General features: G+C 48.2%; 1 protein-coding gene across 9 annotated transcripts in view; it reads right to left on the bottom strand.

The window, feature by feature from the left end:
- LOC111847577 (disabled homolog 1-like) overlaps positions 1 to 22,754 on the bottom strand; it is a 149,920-nt gene that overhangs the window by 31,849 nt on the left and 95,317 nt on the right. For 8 of the 9 annotated variants that reach the window (XM_023818896.2, XM_023818900.2, XM_023818895.2 and 5 more), the window contains exon 2: positions 19,874 to 20,074. In XM_023818896.2, the coding sequence (XP_023674664.2) occupies positions 19,874 to 19,940 (67 nt within the window). In that variant the 5' untranslated portion in view covers positions 19,941 to 20,074. Of the gene's footprint in view, positions 1 to 19,873; positions 20,075 to 21,335; positions 21,357 to 22,754 lie in introns of those variants that run through there. The other variant, XM_023818901.2, reaches the window with a different exon arrangement.

The raw sequence follows: 22,754 nt of genomic DNA, 5'->3' as shown, positions 1-22,754 counted from the left end.
GCGGCGAGAGGAGGACAGACAGCGAGCTGTGAATGCAGAGGCTGGAGCAGACACGCCGCGCTCTCGCTCGCCACGTGCCGCCTGGCCCGGCGTCTCCATTACGCCGCTCCGCCCGCCGCCCATAAACTCGCTGAGCCGCGGGCCGCACCTCTCACAGCGATTTATGAGGTTGCCCTTGGAAACTCGGGTCCCGTCTAAATAATTCACCCCCGCCATTCGCCGGCTGAGCTGGCCCCCGATTCTCCTCGGCCAACCTGCCCGCTGCTGACCGCTTCCACTCTGACCCTCGCCCCCCCACCCCCACCCCCCCAGCCCGTCTCCCGGGGTTATCGATCGCACCCCCCCCACCCCCCAACCGTGGCCTAGATAAACAATAATCAGCTGGATATTATGAGCAAGTGCCCAGAATCAGTCTGCATCTGTCCTCCATGGCGCAGATTCCCAGCTTGGCGGGGGGCATTGTGGGTCCCTCTCCCACATCTGTTGACTGTCATGGCTGGGTCCCGGGTGCGAGGTCCCAGCTGGATTTCTTATCATGGGGCAGTGCAGTGGCCCAGTGCAACAAGGGCCCAGTCTCCTGCTCCCCCCCCCGGTCTTGCTCTCCTACACACGAGGCAGGGGGGCGACCGTGCATCCAGCAAAGCAAATCGAGGCAAATTAATTTTGGCTGACTCCAGGGCCACTGGTCGAGTTTCCAGACGAGAGGCGCTGGGAAATATGTTCTGAGTCTGTGTTTCTGCCTCTCTCTGATTTTTCATTCAGCAGGGAAGAAAAGCGTAGGATAAATTGGTGGGAATGAGGAGGGGGTTTTAAGGACACTAAGAGCTATCTCGTCCTGGAAAGAATATTTTCAAACACATTTAAGACCACCTGTAGCCATTATGATAATAGTTTCATATTTATAAAAGGCTGGGTCATCGGGCCCAACACTGGACATGCAGAAGACAGATTAAAATGGATGGTACGGTGGAAGGAATATTATGCACCTGAAGGGGTGCCATGAGATGGTCATGTGACTTCCTGCATAGGCCCACAGGAACAGAAGAGGAGGGGCAGACAGCATGGCCGGCTGTGGCACAATACTCACCGGCTGTGTCCCATTTACTCCACCAAGTACACACTTACACACTCCTACACCTGGAAGCTGCGTTCATGTAAACTTTGTCCAAACTTTGGCAAATACTGCATGGAAGTGGTTCAGTTAAGGATATAGGGCGCAATGCACTGCATTAGTGACGACTACTGCTTTTATTGAGTATGAAGTTTCAATTTAAGTGTGCTACAGTAAGTTGTACGAATGCTTACATAGCCTAGGCTGCAGTGAAGGACGATCCCAAATGCAACCAACACAAATGGTTGTAGTATATTTCTTGTCCACCTCTTCAGATAGCAAGTGTGTCCCATTGTTATCAAGAATCCCTGAGCACTTGAGCCCTTCACATACACTTGTGCACATTGCGTCTTATGTCAGCATGTGTCACCAAAGTGAACAGGATCTCTGTGCGCTTGCACTTAAGTGGGGTAAAATGCCCCTGTCTGAGCTCAGAGCAGGACGGGGGGGGTGGGGGGTGGGGGTACTGAATCAGTGGAGGGTGCTCGTTTACTTGCTCCTACGGCTGATTGTTTACTTGCTCCTACGGCTGCTCGTTTACTTGATCCTACGGCTGATTGTTTACTTGCTCCTACGGCTGAATGTTTACTTGCTCCTACGGCTGCTCGTTTACTTGCTCCTACGGCTGCTCGTTTACTTGCTCCTACGGCTGCTCGTTTACTTGCTCCTACGGCTGATTGTTTACTTGCTCCTACGGCTGAATGTTTACTTGCTCCTACGGCTGATTGTTTACTTGCTCCTACGGCTGAATGTTTACTTGCTCCTACGGCTGAATGTTTACTTGCTCCTACGGCTGATTGTTTACTTGCTCCTACGGCTGCTCGTTTACTTGCTCCTACGGCTGCTCGTTTACTTGCTCCTACGGCTGCTCGTTTACTTGCTCCTACGGCTGAATGTTTACTTGCTCCTACGGCTGATTGTTTACTTGCTCCTACGGCTGCTCGTTTACTTGCTCCTACGGCTGCTCGTTTACTTGCTCCTACGGCTGCTCGTTTACTTGCTCCTACGGCTGCTCGTTTACTTGCTCCTACGGCTGAATGTTTACTTGCTCCTACGGCTGATTGTTTACTTGCTCCTACGGCTGATTGTTTACTTGCTCCTACGGCTGATTGTTTACTTGCTCCTACGGCTGTTTCTAGCATCTCTCTTTATGCTTTTACACACACGTTCATGTTTTTAATGATTTTTTTTTCTCCATTTTTTTAGATAATTGGTCGAAATAACTAACAGCTGAAGCCCAGTTGAATTTTAAATAGGTAACGAACAAGATGAATTAAAAGACATGTCAACTCATAAATACTGCAAACGGCAAACATCCGTACTCAGTATTACTTCACGGGATTTCTTTGTCCTTTTCGGGATCCAGCGGGGCGTAGGCAGCTGGGATGCCCCGGGTTTAACCTTCACAGGTGGAGGGAACAGCTGATTGGCGTGACCTCGCCGCTGATCCACTCTCTCTCACACGGAGAGCTGAGTACCAGGAGCGTGGGGGAGGGGTGGGCGGGGCAGGGAAGAGCCCGCCTCCCTGCTCTGATCCCAGATCACTGCATTGCACCATTGGATGCCTGCCCATAACATTACTGTGTCTTAATGTTTCTACTGCAAAGCTAATTGTTCATCAACCACCCCCCTCCCCCCCCAACCTCTTTTTCTATTGCAGCACCTCTCCAACACAGCAGCTGAGAAACTGCCAAGCGGGTGGGATGATGGGCACTATATGAAGCAGAAGACCCTCCCTGGTAAAATAAGATGGCACCAAAGAGAGAAGGTCTAACAAACTTGCCCTGTCTGTCCCGCCTTCCGCAGCTACCTTATTGGACGCTCTCTGCTCGGTGGTGACAGCAGCCAATCAGAATGGAAGCGCTCATGTAGATGCAGATCTGTATAAGCTCTACACTCTTTGAAGCACTTCTTCCGCCTTCCGGTTTAGCTTTAGATGTGGGAAATGTCCAAGAACTCTTTAAAAGTCAAGGCGACGACTCAATGCATCTACGTGCTCGAAATGACACAGATCAGGCTCTGTGGCTAAAGCTCCCCTCCCAGTAATGAGCTCAATGAGCCCCCGTGTGGTGGGAGTCATGAATTACAGCTCCATTGTCTCTCAAGTTTTGCTATTGGACAATCCCAAAGGAGCAGATACCCCCCACGTGTGCCGCTATCCGAGGCAGTCGCGAGAGAGACCCTGCTCCGCCATCATCGGCAAATTAATACACCATGCTCCCCCCCCCCCCCCTCGTGCGAGTAGTCTGACTGGGAGCACATTTTAATGCATGACTACCTTCTGGAGATGGGAGTCCATTCACAGGTGAACTCTACAGCTCCAGAAAAAGGTCACTGAGCAGTAATCCCACAGGGGAGGTGTGGGGGGGCATTTCTGTGCAGCTGAATTATTGCCTGTGGCTCCGTCGCTCTTATCATTTTATTGCTGTTTCACCCCTGACACACGCGTGTGAGCCCCCCCCCCCTCAGGCAGGCTGCCGCCTTTTCAGGACAGAATATTAAGTCTTTAGTGTGGCTGGCGTTTTAAGCGGATTCCAGCTTCTCAGCCGTGTCGTTCCATACTGTACCCACCAGGGGGCGATGGGGGGGGGGGGGGGGGCACACGGCTCAGGCTCCACCCACAAGGGGCCACTGGGGGGGGGGGGCACATGCACAAGTGGCTCAGGCTCCGTCCATGAGCCTCTATGTGCCGTTCACCCAAAGCCCACGGCGGGGCGAGAATCCCACCCAACCTCCGACAAGTTACAAAGTGGGTCAGATACAGCTGCCCGTTTCCCAGGCAACGTCTGCAGCGTCTTCAACCCTGCGGACAGGAAAGAGTCTTCCATCCCGTAATAGATTTAACCTCTGTGATCTTGTGCGTGCTAATTTCTCGCACCTCCTGTAGCCTGACATGACTTTCCCGGTAGGTGTTCAGACTATAAAACAACCCTTTCACTTTATTACACCAGAGCAGTCCTCCATACTGATATAAGCAAATATTGGAACAGAGAGAACGTTAGATGCACCATCCATCCATCTAATAACCACTGACCATGGTCAGAGGCACAGGGGAGGAAGCCGGCAAACACCCTGGATGGGGTAACAGTCCATCACAGGGCACACACACCCACACACACGCACACACACACACACACACACACAGTCACACTCTCTGAGCAACTTACAGATACCAGTTTGCCTCACTGTGTGTCTCCAGAGGAAATCTGTGCAAAACAATGGAAAACTCCACAGATACAGTGCAGAAGTGGGATTCGAACCTGCAACACTGGAGGTGTGAGGCGACACCACAGATGGGGAATATACTTAAAAAATGCATGTTATCTGACAGCAGAGCAGGAGGGAGGGGAAGTGGAGGCACAGCTGCAAGTGGTGTAACATGCAGCAGGCACATTAGCATCCTGAATGAGCGCAGTTATGGGCGGCCGGCACCCGCGCATCAGCACGTGCCAGATCGACACCCCCAACAGGTGCCGAGAGGCGCGGGGCTCAGACGGGCACTGACACGAGGACACGGGCACTGACATCAGGACAAAACAGGCTGTGATTAACAAGTTCATTAATACAGGTCGCTGTGTCCTATAGGGGGAGCTGGTGAGCACTGTACTCCTGGGGAGGTGAGACTCCAGGAGGAGGGGCAGGACAGATGGCACCGGATGGGGGAGAGTCCAGGGGGGCGGGAGGGTGGGGGGGTGGGGCAGGCGGTCGTGCATGAAGGTCCTGCACTCCGCAGGTCAGAGAGCCCTCTGATCCCACCATCCAGCCCCAAGCCACAGGAAGCGCCCCCCCCCCCCCATCATCAGGCCACACCCCCCCACCCCCAGGCCTTTAAAATGGAGCCCTGTTATCGCTGCAGACTGATGACGATTATGGAGCGCGGTCCGTGGAAGCGCACTATGGCAGAGTGCCAGCAGGGGGCGCACATGATGCAGTGCCCTGCCTATCTCCCCAGGACCGGCCTGCCCCTGCTTCTCTGGGAGGTGCCCTGCTGGAACGGCCCCTCCCCATGTTAATTCCTGCTGCCGGAGTAAAGCCCGGTCCACACGCTCTACCTCATGCCGCCTTTCCATGCCCACGGTCTCTGGCATTTTTCTACCCCCGAACCTCCCCCCCCCCCCGACCGAGATCACGGCTTCCAAAACGCCAGCACTCTTGGTGTGACTTTGGCTGACCTTTATCCAGGGAAAACTATCACCTGTCGAGGCTCTCCGGTGCCGGGAGCCGTCAGATGGGGAGACCATCCGTCACCAAGGCTGACCCCGCCTCTGATTACTGTGCGCATGGACGGCCAACCTGGGGGGGGGCAGGATCTTCCCGGTCCTGACAGCCTGCCTCTGTGAGCGAGCGTGCTCAACACGTGACGTGCTGTGTGTGTTCCCATTGGCTGTTAAATTTTCACACACGTGAAACACATTGCATGCATGTGTGCTGCAATGTGTGTGGTTTATAGATACTTCTCAGTGTTTATATGTGTGTGTATGTATATCTGTGTGTGTGTGTGTGTGTGTGTGTGTATGTATATCTGTGTGTGTGTGTGTGCACTGCGTGCTCCTGAGCTGGGCCGCCCTGGGCTCTCGACGCGACCCGTTTCCCATTAGGCCCCTGACAGCAGATCAGACACCCGGCCGTGTAGAACGGGCCGCAGGGATGCTCTCCTCTCCTCACGGCCATAAATGGCCGCTGCGGGTGCGTCCAAGCGGAGCCCCAGCACAGCGTCCATCTCACCCCCAGGCTCCTGCCCGTCTTTGCCGCTATACAGATAATTAATGACCTACAGGCTTCCGATGCTGACATCGGGCACCGTTTCTGCCTCCTCTTCTGTTCCTGTTGCTGTTTCTTTTCACCCCAATTTTCCCATTACGCTGTGCTTGGAAATGCTGCCCACCCCCCAGGAAGCTGAAGGCAGACAACGTAACTAAGGTCTGTGGTCTGACCTAGAAAGGAGTCCCTTCTCTAATCTGATGGGCATTAACTCTCAAGCCAAACAAGACTTTAGCTTTTCATAGTTTAAGGACCCGCGATGGCATGGAGCAGAAGACCTGTCCCGGTCACATTGTATCCAGAAGTATATATCTTACACTGAAGACTACATCAAAAAAAACCAAGGAAATGCTTTACTGCTTGTAAACATTTATCCCAGAATTTGGAGTAACAATGACAAATGTCAACAACAGCAGAAAAACATTTATAAAAGCCATTTGCTTAAAACCACACAGGAGAAATATGACGATTCCAGGACACCATCACAGACTGATCCCGCTCGGCACTCCTGGTCGGGATTCTCGGGATGCAAGATTTACAGCGTGAACAAATCTGCTGCTGCCATCTGGCTCCCCCCCCCCCCCCACGTCTGCTAACGACACGAACGTGTGCTTTACACCGAGGCTTTTAATTAGCGCCCGTGCTTGGCGCTGAACCGGCCAACAAGACAGAGCCGTGTCTAATCACGGTACCGGTGGCGGAATGGTGGCATGTAAGGGAGGCCATGAGGGCGGAAACTTCCAGAAAACAGCCAAGTGATTCACTGGTCTGTAAATGAGGGTGACTGGGGGGGGTGTCTGCAGGCTGGGGACTCAGGATGCAGAGCTCAGAGCCCACAGTGGGTCTGGTCGGTCCAGTGGTGCTCCATAAACGCAGCCAGGATGAAGTCCAGTTACATTTTTGGATTCTTTCATTGGAATGCTCTTTTAAGAAGCTAATAGACCTGAATCTACACAACCAGGTTTGACTGACTCGCCTTCAACAAACTGGGATGAAGGAATGGGCTATGAACACACCTCAGCGGCGACATCCGGCACATGCTGGGGTCAAATAGCAGGTGATCCAGAGGCCAGCAGGGCAGGAAGACACCCTCACAGTCATAACCACATGCCGACGGGAAGGGGTGTTAGCGGTGAGCGTGAGGTTCTCGCTAAATGACTTCATGAGGTTCTGTGCTGCTCCAAGCTTCAGACACCGAATATTGCTCACATCAAGGCACCACAAACCAGCCCGTGCACCATCGCCATGATTCGCCCTGCTTCCAGTCCTGCAGGGTTTCTGTCAGTAGGGGGCGCCACATTGAACTCAAATACTGATTTCCAGCTTTACCATAGTACTCTGTGTATTTCAAGATCGCTACTCTACTCAGACTATGGGTCTCACCAGCCTTCCAGTCAGGAGCGGCTGGTGAATCTCACGAGACGCGGCAGCTGGTTTTGAGGTGCCGGAGCTCAGAACTCTTCTGGGTGAATCTCGAGCTGCTAATATGCAGTTTAATCACATGCTGGAAGACGGGAGATCATCACATGGAGAAAGACCCATGACAGCAGAGAGATATTAAGGATGCCGAGGGCCAAACAGGCATTTGCAGTCATTGTGCTAACATCCAGATAGAATAAAACCAATAAAGACCTTTAGCACTGTGACCCCGAACTGGATAAATGTTTATGAAGGATGGATGGCTCTATATTACAAGTCTACCAGAGACGGCACTGCGGTACCACTATAAAAAGCATTTAAAAAAATAAAAAATACCCTGAAAAAATAAACTTATCACCTAGGATAAGTTCCAATCTGGCTAAAGCAGTAATTTCTTCACAGTTGGCTGTCAGAACGCGCTTGTTTTATTTTACTGTGTCAGCCTTGGCATAATGCTCCTTGTCTTGGTACAAGATGCATTGTTTTCTGTGCAAACGGGTTTGGATTAAACGCGTCATATATATGCAAAGTGCAACTGCATTTTAATCTTGCCTTCTGCTACTCCTGATTCTTTAAACAAATTAATTTCTGTGGCGGGCCTGTTAAATCAAAAAGGATTGTGGGACGTCAAGGGCAGACGGGGATGTGCTCATTTACGAGCCTGGTGTCTTCCTAGTCCTTCAGGTCTGCGGACTGGAGATTGGAGAACATTATGACCTATTTTACAGACACAGCACATCTGATAAGAGAGGCAGATCATTCCTGCCCTCGAAAGCAAGTAAGGTGAATTTCCCAGAAGTGTGTGGTCCAGGGCCAAACAACAACTATCAACCAGGTCAACGAAATCCAAACAGCGCATGCTAAATCCTCTACTTACGGGAATATCAGGGGTACAATCAAGAAAAAAAAATCAACGGACAACCCATTCAAAATGTCATGCTCATGCAGTGATTTCGACACAGAAATTAAAGAGCAACAGTTACTATGGCAATCAGACCTACGGATACAGTGAAGCAATCCACTTTACAGACAGAGAGCTTTGCTGGAAAAACAACTACCGAATCAGCTTTTAAAAACGCTACAGGGCAAAGCAAAAATGCCAAGACAACAACACTCTGCTTCAAGGTAGTTCTCTTTGATGGGAGACACATTATTTGCGGCCCCGTGTCAGTATTCCCAGAAGGACGCTGTTTCTGCTATCAAGATGCTCTCAAGCCTGGGAGCATCTGGGGAAAGTAGAGTTCTGATCTGAGAGGATGGCACTTTACGGTTCCCAAACCTACCTTTCTCACCAGGTTATCATCCTTCTTCTCTCAAAATAAACCTAACCTAGAACCACTACAAACCTGGAACGATAGCTTATTTTGGATCCCTCATAGCGCCACATGTAATTTTTTTGATTGACATATTCAGGTTCTTGAGACCGTTCGGCATAATGGCACTTTCAACGCCCCGGGAGCCTGGCTGGCGCTGTGCGTCTAATTTTCTGTTTTGGCGGGAAAGTTACACACCAGAAAGGTGGCCTTCTGTGAAAGGTGCTTATCGTTCTTTAAAATTAGCCGCCGGATTTCACACTCCGCTTGTTTTTGCCTTGAAAAAAGGTCAATAGTTTTCGAGCGACTGTCAGCGATTGGCAAACGGCTCCTGAGACTGACATAGATGTTAACTTTCTGCTCAGACCTGAACAAGAATATGCGAGCTTGGATGACATGGAAAATTCCGGGTCAGGGGAAAGTGGGGATGGGAAAAAAACATCTTTTTTTGATTATTATCTGGTTATTGAGGTCAGGGTTTAATTATCCAGGAAGGATATACCCTCCCACCTTCTTTTTATACCCACTGATGTAGCTGAGAGCTCTGCAGGAAGAAACGAAAGATCAACAGCTTCTTTCCTTTCTTTTAAAACGTGTTTATTTGTTTTTGTGTCTATGATAGATCAGATTTGTTTGTGGGAATGCACCAATTGCGCTGTACTGCGTACAAGACAATAAAGGATCTGAATCTGAGGTGTCTCAGTGCTTTCACAGCAATACCAGACTTTTCCCCAGCAACAAATTAAAAACTAGACTCAACAAAACCCGCAGGTTTGTAAACAGGAGGCTTTTTCTGCCTAGTTAAAGGCCCTTTTCCAGACACTGGAGCTCTTTGCAGGAAAGGTGTCTAATAGCCAACAGAAGCTGTGGGGGCCCTGGGTGGCCGGGGTTGGTCGCCTGGGACAACCAGCGACTTCGCTCTCTGGTCGATGTAAACAGACACAAGCCATTCGATACATAGTCATTCTCAGATAAATAGACCTGAAGATAAGAGGGAACAGTAAACGATTTAACCAGCCAATAAAAGCCCCTGTGAAAATTCCTCCGCACATCAACGGCTCAAAATGCCAACGAGACTGGTCAGCTAATTCAGCAGATTAATCAAGCTGTTAATGTTTCCCATAGATGATTATACTGATGTCTAAATACATAGCCCACCTGTTCGCCTTACACCTGTCCTCGTTCTGTCAGTCCCTTGTCACCTCTATAAATAGCCTTTTTTGCAGCTATCAGTGTGTGTGTGTGTGTGTGTGTGAGTGTGTGTGTGTGTGTGTGTACGGTATAGCTACAGTATGTATAATTTCCCGTATCTTAAATCCATCAAAGACGTACATTTTACGTGTATGTAAAGACCTCATTCAGGAAGATGCAGTAACTAAGTATTACATTATGTTAATAGTAAGGATACCACTCATTTCCCGTGTCATTCAAAACAAAAACAAAAAAAAAAGAAAAGAAGAAAATCAAGAAAATGATCAATGGTGCAACAGCCACTTCTGAAATCTTCCAAGAGCTTCACCTAGACAATCTGCCCTCATGTGATGCCGTTATTTAATGAGACGAGAGGACATCAACACACGAAGTTAGCTCACAATTTATAAAACCCACAAAATGGCGGTCATCAATCTGCCCTCTATTGTCACAGTCTACTGGGAATTATTTTAAACAATTACGAAATGATCCCCCTTTCAATGGTGCTGGTCTGTTTCTGGATACATAAATTAGCTTAATCAACATTTGTGATGGCAGAGATGTAATTTTAATAAGCAAAGCCTATTTTCTTTCCCAGTTTTAGATGGGGTGCAGACGGATCGCGTTTGCGAGTGCATGGTATTGGGGCAATCCTTTAAAACACACACACACACACACACACACACACACAGACACAGACACTGGCACATGGATACACACACAGATACAGTGACAGATACACATATAGACACACACACAAACAGACACACACAGACACAGACACTGGCACATGGATACACACACAGATACAGTGACAGATACACATATAGACACACACACAAACAGACACACACACACACAGATACAGATAAAGTGACACAGATACACATACAGACACAAACAGACACACACACACAGATACAGTGACACAGATACACATACAGACACAAACAGACACACACACACACACACAGATACAGTGACATAGATACACATACAGACACAAACAGACACACACACACACACACAGATACAGTGACATAGATACACATACAGACACAAACAGACACACACACACACACACAGATACAGTGACATAGATACACATACAGACACAAACAGACACACACACACACACACAGATACAGTGACATAGATACACATACACACACACACACACACACACACAGATACAGTGACACAGATACACATACAGACACAAACAGACACACACACACACACACAGATACAGTGACATAGATACACATACAGACACAAACAGACACACACACACACACACAGATACAGTGACATAGATACACATACAGACACAAACAGACACACACACACAGATACAGTGACATAGATACACATACAGACACAAACAGACACACACACACAGATACAGTGACATAGATACACATATACACACACACACACACACACACACACACAGATACAGTGACATAGATACACATACAGACACAAACAGACACACACACACAGATACAGTGACATAGATACACATACAGACACAAACAGACACACACACACAGATACAGTGACATAGATACACATATACACACACACACACACACACACACACAGATACAGTGACACAGATACACACACACACAGATACAGTGACACAGATACATATGCAGACACAAACACACACACACACACACACAGATATACACTCTGGGACATGATTTCATCTTCACGGCCATCTGGCTCTCAAACATGTAAAAAGCAAAACTGACAACGGCTGGTAAAATGGACAAATGACTGTTCCAGAAGGCCTGGCTACCCGCACCCCACCATGCAATATCAGTGAGTGGGGGGGGGGGGGTGCAGTTTTACAGCCCCATGGCTTTTATATACCGGGGGCTGCTAGGCGACATGGTTCGATAGGAGCCAGGCGTGACGGACGGCCGGACGGGCCTGTCACCGTAGACATCATTCGGCGGAACGGCTGGGAATTTTATCGGCGGGGGGGGGGAGTCTGTGAGGGCGCTACCCTCCTGGGGATGCAGGCCATGAATCTTCATATACGGGCTGCCTGTGAGGACGCATTCGTAACAGGACACATCGGCCGCCATATTGTTACCCTGAAAATATTGTGCTTCACAGTCTCACTGGGAATTTACACAACATGTGGTATTTATTACAGTGTTAGTCTGTGGCAAAATGCACAAGACACAGCGCTGCTGAACAGGGGTAAATTAAGCATGTCGCTCTTTTACATTGATGCTTCTACGGTGGTCATGTATGTAGCCTGCGGTAAGAGAACACGTTACATGAATAAAACAAAAACGAACATGGCAAGAAGACGTAACATACCTACGGTAACAAACACGTCATTGGAAATGAGCTACTGATGCATGGATCATGTCAAAGAATTATTTACAGGACGAACCTGCCTCAAGTATTTCACCATTACGTCAAAGCTAGACACCGGAGGACCATTCATCACCATTTTTTCTGCCAAACACGGCCCCGTCATGACATTAACCAGCCTCCTCTGGGGCCAGAATGACTGCCCATCTGGTAAATCTGCTCTGCACACGACCCGCAATTCGCTGGATTTCCACAAACCCCCAAGCAGAACATTAGAGCTCCGTAAAAAATTTAAATTATACCAGAGGCTAGAAATTTAGCAAAATATGCTAATACATAGCATGATTATTTTACTGTATTCCAGAAACTAAATTAACCGAGTGTCAAAGGACTTGCATTAAATATTTGCAGCTCCAGAGGTCCAATTCTGATGATGCATTGTACAGCGCATCAGCAACTGGTGCTTTGTGTTAAGTCTGGTTGTGTGTTGTTTCATTGCAAATGCGGGATTAGCTGAGACACAGTACGAACATCGCCCCCTGCTGGCCCTCCTCCTCACGCGAGAACATGCTGTGAAAGATGACTGCAGGACTGCACGCTAGCACCATGACATGCCGGGTGGCTCCAGTGCAGTAACTGACTGCTTATAGATTTCTCAGAAACAGTCAAGGAAAGAAATGAAACCCCCAGAAATGTCACACTGTCACACTGGAATCAAGAAGCGCCGTGACCACAACATGCGTGAACCAGCGAGAGATGTGGTATGAAAGCCCAGGACCGGAAAGCTGCAACTGGCATAAAATGCTGCATTTAGATTTTTTTCGTCACTATCTGTTATGTCGCCCCCTGCTGGAGAGGGGGATATGCTTCCTCACTGATTAGAGCAACAGCAAGGTTCTGGCATTGAACGTCTAATCCAGGACTTGCTGAATAAGTGGTGGGGGGTTGGGGGGGGAGGATGATAGACACACACTTCACCTTCATATAACAGTTGCCCTCTGAGGTTTGATGAAGGGTAAATGAGAGAGGAAACATCACATTCTGCTACACCCGAGACAAACAGCACGGAAGCCGAAATATACAGTCAGAATGTGTAATTAGGTCAAACGAAAAAGTCAAGTATGGAAAAGTCACAGTCTGATCAAAGCCTGAAGTGTTCACGCTTAATCAGACCTCAGAGGTGTCTCGATTTCACAACAGTAACTCAAAATGTCAATGAGAAAATGCTCACAAGCGTGAAATTCTGAAAGCTAATTGCTAATAGCTAATTTTCCACGTTACCCTGTAAAAAAAACTGTCAACATCGCCATTTGATAAACTGAAAACAGCTTGATGAAAATGATCTTCGGTGCCACTGTCGACACACAACTTCTTTTCTTTTTTTTCCGTTTCTACCAGAATTAAGATGATTTAGCGATACTGAGAGTGTAAGTTATTCGGTTTTTGTGAGCATGACTCACGCGGCAGAAGGGAAACGGCGGTGCGCGGGGCGGCTGGAACTGGCGGGAAGCGGGAATCAGTGCACGCGGGGCGTTAAGTATTCATCAGCCTCATGTACCTGCTGCAACTTTCATGAAGGAAATCCAGTATTTCTTAGAGAGAAACCAGAAAAGAGGGGCATGAGCTCCCTTTCTCTCTGTGGGACGTCTAGTCAATCACTCGGGCCGGAGAGATTCATAAAACACATCTAAAAAAAAAAACGGAAAATGACAAAAGACAGACAAGTAATCCCACGTCAGCCTGCCGAACCTGTGAGCCGCCAAAATCCCAACTTAATCACCACAAAAATGCAATTAAGATTCAAACGTTAACAAAGCCGTGATTCTCTCATTTCTACCTTCCAAATATTCATCAACAGACTGGCAGCTGTGCTTGCAAAGCTGTTTTTCTGGAAAAAAAAAACAAGCAAAAAAATAAATCTACTACAATCCGATTCCCAACAGTCAGAAATATGTAGAAACTGGTAATATAGTTCCTTATTTTCATGTCACAATAACATATTATTTATGTAATAGATTGCGCCAAGTTGTCCATACATATAGGACCGTTTTGAAGTCATTGTTGCTGTTTACACTAAGCTCAAGTAATCCAAAAAAAAAAAAATGAAAAGCAGAAACGTTAATAAAATAATAGCTTTGCACTGACAAACATTGTTGCCTGTGTCTTACATCACCCCCCCCCCCCGCTCACTCTCATACATGCGGGGCTTCGCAGTGGCTCCACTCCCCAGCTGGAAACTCCGGATTCCGGGGTGTCAGCTCACAGCGCTCGCGTTCCGGGGGCAGAAGGAGCTCGTTTGACGGGAAACCGACGGACGACGGACCTGCCAACTGCTTAGTGTTCTGATCCCAGCTGAACAGAACCTAGAGGATGCATCATCCACTAGGTGGACCAGCACCCGACCCCCACAGAACGCGCAGTGAAAATAAACACCATGTTCACAACAGGTAGTCAGTCTCCATCATCCTGACTCCCTCGTTCCCCCCCCCGTTTCCCTTTGTTCTTGGGCCGAGGGTGTGCTTTGCCCTTAACAGTGTGGTTTTCAGGTCTGCTTCTCTGATTTGACCTTTACAACATGGTTATTTAGTCAGAGAAACTGGTCACAGCCCTTCCGGGCTCAATGGGCTATGTTTATATATAATGGGGGCACTTTAAATGATTACAGTGTTGGTATGGAGGGGTCCCCCGGAGAGACAGCCTCACACTCCGGCCTCGTTATGTCCTACTGACCGTCCTTAGAGCCTGTGTCCTAATTGACGTTTCACGTTACATCACGCCGGAGTTCTTCCTTTGCTGTTGCTAGATCATTCTGTCACCTGTTTTTTTCAGAGCTTGGGTATATTTGACAAAAGAAATATTGTGGTTTTCCCAGAAAATAAATTCTGAAATAACAAAAACATCCAGTTTATAAAATCAGATCCTTATTTTTATTATTAGAATGCTTTATCTCCTACAGATAAACTATGATCCTTTGCTTCTTATTTTTAAATTGATTTTAAATTGATTACCTCTCACTTAAAGAGTGACTGTCTGTCGCTGGTCATTCTCGAGAAGATAAACAGCTCTTATAATGAAGGCAGGCAATCAATCCATGCTCTCGGGAAACAGCTTCATTGCGGTCTGTTTTTTTTTCCCCTTGTGCTGCACAGAAGACCTTTCAGTGGAAACGACACAAATGAAAATCAAACATGTGCATCCTGGAATCTGTCCTCCCTAATCCCCACAGCCGCTGTCCAAAAATACAGCTTGTGTTTAAACTTCTAATCCATTAAAAATGCAAATAGTGTTTTAGAACAGAATGTGCTATAATTGTATCGATTTCTTTGGCATCGATATTTTGGCTTTTGATTGACGGAACACTTAGGGATCCATTTCTCCTGCTAATAACCTGCCTGGAATTCTTAGTTTAGGCTTCATGTTTGTTCTTTGTTGTGTAAAATTAATCTCTCAAAAGTGCATATGATAATCCACACATTTGCAAAGTGTTTGCATCACTCCTGACACGCTGAATATAAAATAAATAAACCACGGTTTTAAAAGTAAGTATAAAAAATTCTGGAAATAATTTTTATCTGAATGGGTTCTTTAGATTAGTAATGTCATAATCATAGGCATGGTCAGGTTTCCACCAATCACACATCTGCATGTGCTCAGGGATCTGCCAGACTGAGAGATCATCTTGGCCTGGCCACATCTAGAAGGAAGTCTTCCGTAATGGTGCGCCGTGGAGCTGATGATGTCAGCACAGTGGAGGCGGAGCCCAGGAACGACGCGGCAGATTTGAAAACACGGATCATCGATAAAAGGCGGGACTTGATCCATTGCTTCTGTCGTGTCACATTCGACGGTGGATAGTAATGACATGGTGGCGGATAGCGTGGGGGGGGGGGGGGTCCTCATGGAAGATGATTCGGCGCCGGTGTGTGCGTTTCGAGGGAGCGCCGGATCCGGAATCCCTAACCCTTCGGTGTCGGGGGGGGCTCCGCGAGGCCTAATGAACTTGAGGCCTCAGGAGGCTCCGTGGAATTAAAGGGAGGATCCTCCTCTGACCAGCGGATGTCCTTGAGACGTGATTTACGCGGCAGGCCCCCCCTCGCTCAGCCAGCCGAGCCCCGCCGAGAACCCCCCCCCTTAAAATTTCAATCGAGCAGGAGCCCCGGTGGAAATTCATTTGCAGGGAAATGATACTCAAAATTACGCTCCGCAGCCCTGATGATCAGCCTTCTGGCATAAGACTACCACCTCGGTGCCGGAGTTAAATCCCAGCCCTCAACAAAAGATTGTAAGTGTGTTAAAAAAAAAGTGATTTAGAGTACCATGCTTATCAAAAACAATTTTTTCTATATCCCATTAAATTTAACCATTAACTGCATCTCTTATGAAGGACTGTCTAATATAATTCTCTTCCTGTCCTAATATCTCTTTAAAACCACATCACTGTGCAACAGAAACTAAAAGGTATATTTTGTGCATTTGTACTCCTATTTTCCTTCCCACAGATACAGGGTGTCATGACAGATACACAGCAGGAAATCAGTTGTGTGTATTTAGAATGTAATTTAATGAAATCTATAATTGATGTGTTTTTAGTGCTTAATTACCCAACTTGTTTACCAAACCGCACATATTAAAGACTGATTTTGCTGTCAGTGTGGTGCTGTGTCTGTTCCGTCGGGGATGTAAAGAATTAAGAAGCCACCTGAATTTGTTTATGCTTTGCCTGTTAAAGGTGTTTGACCACAATTGTATCCTACGGCCCCACAATAGCACCATGATTCCACTCGTCCGGTGTCAAAGATCGATTATCCAATCAGGGGCTCAGAAATCCAATTAGAGTCCAAACAGGATCCCAGCGAGCCCCAGCCTGCCCCAGGAAGCATGCAGGTTGTGGGGGGGAGGGGGTATACCCCGGATGGGGGGCCGCCCCATCTCAGGTCACTGACCTCTCCCTGCGTCGCACATCACCAGCCCACTAAAATCGATAGCGCCTCCTGGCGTGACGAGCGGCCGGCGCATTCTCATGGGGTCGCCGCCTACCCCACGGTTTTTATGAACACCATCGATTATCTGTTGAGACACCACACATATAAAAAGCTGCTTGTTTCCCTGACAATGGGATCCCTAGTATATAATCATATGAGCACGAGTAGTTCAGTCACCAGCTGAAAACACGCATTTACCGATTAATTAAAGAAGGAAATACAGCATTTCACCTTGTTAAAAAAAAATGTTCTTTCAATGATATCTAACTACGTCAGATTTGCACCATGCTGTGCGTCCATCAAAACACCAAACGGAAATTTGCGGGAGAAATAATGGGAGTAACTGTGAGGAAACACGCGGCCTCACACACGGCCTCACACGCATGGGCCCACACACACGTGCGGTTCACAGAGGTGTCGGTACACCAACACAGGAAATGTGGATGTTTCTGGCAGAAGAAAAGCGACGCGAAGAGGAATCACAGCCTGTGGGATAATGGGTAACTGCTGAAGGGCTACGTCAGTCTTCATGGCGTTGGGGCGTCGCCAAGTGAAAACAGGGGACTCGCTGGTCTCGTGGGGTCGGAGGGGTCACCGAGGTCACCGTCAATGCGATCGAGGCTCCATCAGCAGCCCCCCCGGGGTCTCCCGCTCCGACAGCCGTTACGCTAATAGGCAGATTATGCACAGCAATCCAGGGCTTGGTTAAAGAATACAGGTCGATAGGTGGTCGTCTTCTTAATTAGACCCACTGTTCTTCAAGGAGCTTCAGCTAAATGACCCTCCTTCACAATTTAGGATGACTTAATGGCATCGCTGCTCATTACTACCTGCACCACGTGTGTCCGTCCTGTTTGTGACTGATAATAGCGGTACGGTGCAGCTAATCCTCCTGTGCAGACCCTTTGGGGAAATCCGGCCATTAAGCAATTATTAATTAGCATGACGGATTCAGCAGGGCGCTTAAAGCCTATTAACGCGGCTACCAATTACGCGCAATTAATAAAGTACACAGAGGAAACCCAGGAACGTCCCTCAGACGCCAGTTAGAGGAAGTAATAATTAGCTCGGCGTGCGACCTCATGCAGGGCGCCATGGCAACCGCGCGCTTCCCACAGGTCAAAACGAGCCGGCTCCCTGACGGTGTTCTGATAAACTGCTCCCCACTTCACAGGAAGCACCTATTCTGGACAGAGGCGATAACATCAGTGTGGAAAATAAAATCCGTAAGGCGATTTGAGGTCATTTCCCACGTGACAGAGCGCTGTTAGCCGTTTAGCTTGCGGGTCTGTGGCGCAAACAGAGAAGCTCATTCTTCTTGGTTGCACCCACCCCCCCACCCCCCCACCAAAACTGTCGCACTCATCAACTTATCAACTCGCCGACCTGATCGAAAACAGCCCATCAGCATCCTTCCTCATGGAAGACTTCGGCAGGCGGGTCAGCAGCCAGGGTGGCCTGGCCTGGCCGTAAACGGTGGCCCGGCCTGGCTACGCACATCGAGGCAAAGCCGAGGTCAGAAACATTTGCTTCGTCGAAGCTGTCCGTCTCTGGCAGCACGACTGTGTAGCGGGAAAGGACTCTTTGTGCACAGCTGCCGACGGGTGACATAAAAACTAGTGTTTGTGCGGTAACAGAGCAGTGAGTCTCCTTCGCGTCGATATTTTGAACAGGCTACTTCAGAGCTCAGCGTAGCGGGTCCTTAATCCCACTATCGATAACCTTGGCCTTTTGCTTTCGCAAGACTGACAAGCGCACAGGTTACCTGTTATCTCCTTTTAGACCAAAGATTATCCTGCCCGCAATTACACCCTCAATCACGGGGAAGCACTTAGTCAAGCAGGATCCATGACCTTTTAAGGTTTAATTGCTTTGCTGGCGTAACTGGAATCTCTTATCTAAGAAATATTAATTTATTTAGCCTATAGTCATCTGCTAGAAAGGTCTACTTATAAATGTCTGAAGGTGGGGGCTCAGGGAAGGGGGGGATAGCTATTATCAAAGACTTGAAGGACAGTAAACACAGTGAAGACACGAAATAAAAAACAGCACATCCTCTGGATTATTAACATCCTGATGTATCGCGTCCTTGGACTACAATTTTCATTATTAATGTCACTGCAAACAGGCAATTGAAAAGACAACTTATAAGGAAAGATACCCTGGAAATGAGGCCCCCGGGGTTTGTGTCACTAGATTGGGGCAAAGCTTCCACTCCAGGTCCAGGACCCAAAAGTAGTAGTTTTTAAAAATCAAATATGGATGCAAAGCATAATGCATCAGCAATCCATTTCAGTGACAGGCCAGAAAAGGAATTCATCTGGCTAAAAAGCGGACCACCATCCTCTGCCAATCGCTTAAATCTGTCGGACTTGGCCCACAAGAAAGGCTGCTGCGTTCCAGCACTGCTGCCAGTGCCCTTGTGGCTCTCTGTGTGTGTACAGGTTTCAGTATCTTCCTTTGAGAAAATGTCCCCAAAAAGGATGAAATTTGAGGAGCACACCAACGTCATGACTTTCGTCTGCCTTTTCTAAGAAAAACTGCTAAAGCCAGTTTTGTTCCTCAGCAGTCCTTATACACTTTTGGGGTTTTAGTATGTAAATGTGTGCATCCGAGACAGGGACAGAGAGAAAGAGAGAGAAAGAGTGTGAGAGAGAGACAGAGACGGAGAGAGTGTGAGAGAGTCAGAGAGAAAGATACAGAGAGAGAGAGAGAGTGAGGGGTGGCTCGGAGAAAGCGTGTCAAAACATCCCTACCTTTCTTCCTGGAGTCCTTTCGCACGCTGGGTCTGACAGCTGGCTGCTGCTCTGTCTCTGTTGACATCCTACTCAATCCGTTTTCCTTCCAAAGGCAGGTCCAGTGGCGGCGTGCGCAGGCTCACCGAGTAGAGCGCCCCCTACAGAGCGTGACCCGTGCCGCCGTCCCGTCTAGCCCCGACACAGCATCTCAGTCACTCCCTGAGGGACAAAATGGTGGGGGGGGGGGGAAGGGGTGAATTAATAGGGGTTGCCAAAAGACTGAAAAGTAAGAAATGAAGGATTCCTGTTAAAGTCACGAAGGCTTCCTGTGACCCTCGTGTGGACGCAGAGGAGCTTTGGCCATACCCTAAAGTCCAATCGGAGCCCTCCTCCTCCCCAAGACTGACCAATCAGTTAGGCCAGCGGTTTTTCCCATTGCCATGGCGATCAGCGCGGCGGTATTCCACTGAAACCACGCCTAGCTGTCTCCGGTCTTGCAAACTCGGCTCCCTAAGCCTGACTGCCTATGGTACAGCTTCGAGCACCGGCCTTCCTCCGGATAACCGCCTGCCCTCCACCTCATGTGGATTCCTACCGATTTGCGGTTTCAGATTTGCAGCCTCACCGGGTCTCCTGGGGGGTGTGGTGTCATCGCGTCACACTGATACCGTCTACACTGATTTCCCGGCATGCAGCAAGAGCCAGTATTAGTGGCCACTCTGATAATTGAAGGTTTTAACGGCGACTCCCAAAGATGGCTTCCAGACCTCCATACCCAATCAGACAGATGCTATCAAACACCATTCCTCTCCTGAGCAGGAATGTCTGGCTGTTAGCTGTTAGCAGTTAGCTGTGTGCGCTGATATTCTCACCTGCACGCACACACTCCATATTAGCTACTCTCACTTTCTAGCTATTGACCAAGCGCTGACCACATTATTAAATTAAATTAAAAAAAGACATTTGGCTATTTTTCTAAATTTTATAGACAGTGCACCTTAAATTGATCATTTTGATCAACGAAAATGAACAATATTGTTGCTGTTTTTGACCATCATTGATAACTTGACAAATACAAATTATAGTTGGAGTAGCCCATGTTAGGACTCTTCCAGAAAGCAATGTTGGGACAATCCACATCCAAGGAACTCAATGTCTCAGGGATACTTGAAAATAACCATGATAGATATGTAGATATTTTTACACTCTGGTAAAGAAAAAAACCCCCGCAAATTCTTAACACAAACTGAAAACACTGAATCGTTCATCAACGCAACGTTACATTTTCCTCATTTATGAATGGCCAAGCGTTTGGCTGGAGGATACATCGGTTGGCAACTAACACTATCATTCAACTGTAAGTGCAACAGTAATTATCTGTGTAATAACTGGTTGGCAAGGTAAACAATGTTATTAATCCTGTTAGCCGGAATATCGGGATACGATGCGCGTCCAGGGGTCCTGCATGACTGAGGCTCACCATGAGTCTGAGAGAAATCCATGGAAACAGGACGACGAGGCAGGGCACTCCCTGGGTGCAGGGCACTCCCTGGGTGAGATGCCAGCGCAGCACAGGGTCCGCACACACACACACATGCACACACACACACACACATTTGTATTCATGTCTTTGTACGGACCGTCCATTCATTTCTATGGGGAAAACTCTAATACCAACTATGACAACCTTAACCCCTACCCAGCCCTAACCTTAACCATAAGTAACCGAAAATACAAGCCTTTTGGCATCTTTAGTTTTTTATTGCAGTCACAGATTTTTATAAAACTGAGGTTATCCTTGTGGGGGCTACAAACATGGTTCCCACGACCTCTAAATGTTTTATCACATTGTGGGGACATTTGATATATACATATGATGCACACACACACACACACACACACACACCATCACACACTTAGAGATACCGATTTGCATAAGAATAGATAATTTGGTCAACCAAGATGTGAATTCACTTCAAAGCAAAACGCTCATTTAAAGTTCAGTAAACAATCCTACATGCTAGGGACAAATACACAAGCTTTAAATGGCTGGCAAGTCGCACTGGATTTGACTGCAATAAGACCATGTCTGATAAGAGAATAACACTGGAGAATCCCAGCTCACTGCGCAAGCGGCTTTATAATGCGCACCAAGAACAAAATATGAGCGCTGTAATGGGTCTGAGGCATCCTAGCTCTCAGTTATATCACAGAATCCATTTTGCACAATATCCCAGCGCATCTCCCAGCCGACGGCGCGTATTTAAAGTGACAGCGTGAAAAACAACGCATATATTATAGATTCCAATCTGGCTTTCAGAAGAGAACCGTCAAAAAGGCGGGAGACGTCTCCTGCGAAGAGGCGTGCACGGATCATCGCGAGGAGCGTTTCATTTGACGTCTAGATGCAGTTACTGAGATGCTGGGCGGTGATGAGAGAGATCGGCCCACAACTGGCACGTGGCGCTTCCTGCTACTGACAAACGAGATGTCTAGTTTCTATGGCACGTCCCAAGTTATTAATATTAGTGGCGGGCACCGTTTGTCGCCGACGAGCTGGGTACGGGACCCGTGATACCCGGGAGATGTTTGGGCTAATGCTCACGGCGTCGGGGGAACAGAAACGCGAGCAGGAGCCTGTCTGCCTTCCTCTCTCCATCCCGCTGCCAATAGGGAGGCTTAATCCCCATAAATCATCCGCGTCCTGCCGCCAGCGCGGCATGGAAGCTGGCACCGGGACGACAGCCTCGCCACCACCTCCTCCTCCCCTCCTCCGGTGTCCTCCGAGGCAACAAAGGCAGGGACAGTCGCTCTTTCCGGCTGCCTCTCGACAGGGATTCAAACCCACGCCCCGTCCGGCTCCATACCGATTACAATTCCATAGCTACGGGTTTGCGAC

The sequence above is a fragment of the Paramormyrops kingsleyae genome, chromosome 21 (assembly GCF_048594095.1).
Source record: "Paramormyrops kingsleyae isolate MSU_618 chromosome 21, PKINGS_0.4, whole genome shotgun sequence".
Classification (NCBI taxonomy): Eukaryota; Metazoa; Chordata; class Actinopteri; order Osteoglossiformes; family Mormyridae; genus Paramormyrops; species Paramormyrops kingsleyae.
This window is presented reverse-complemented; position numbering and strand designations above follow the sequence as displayed.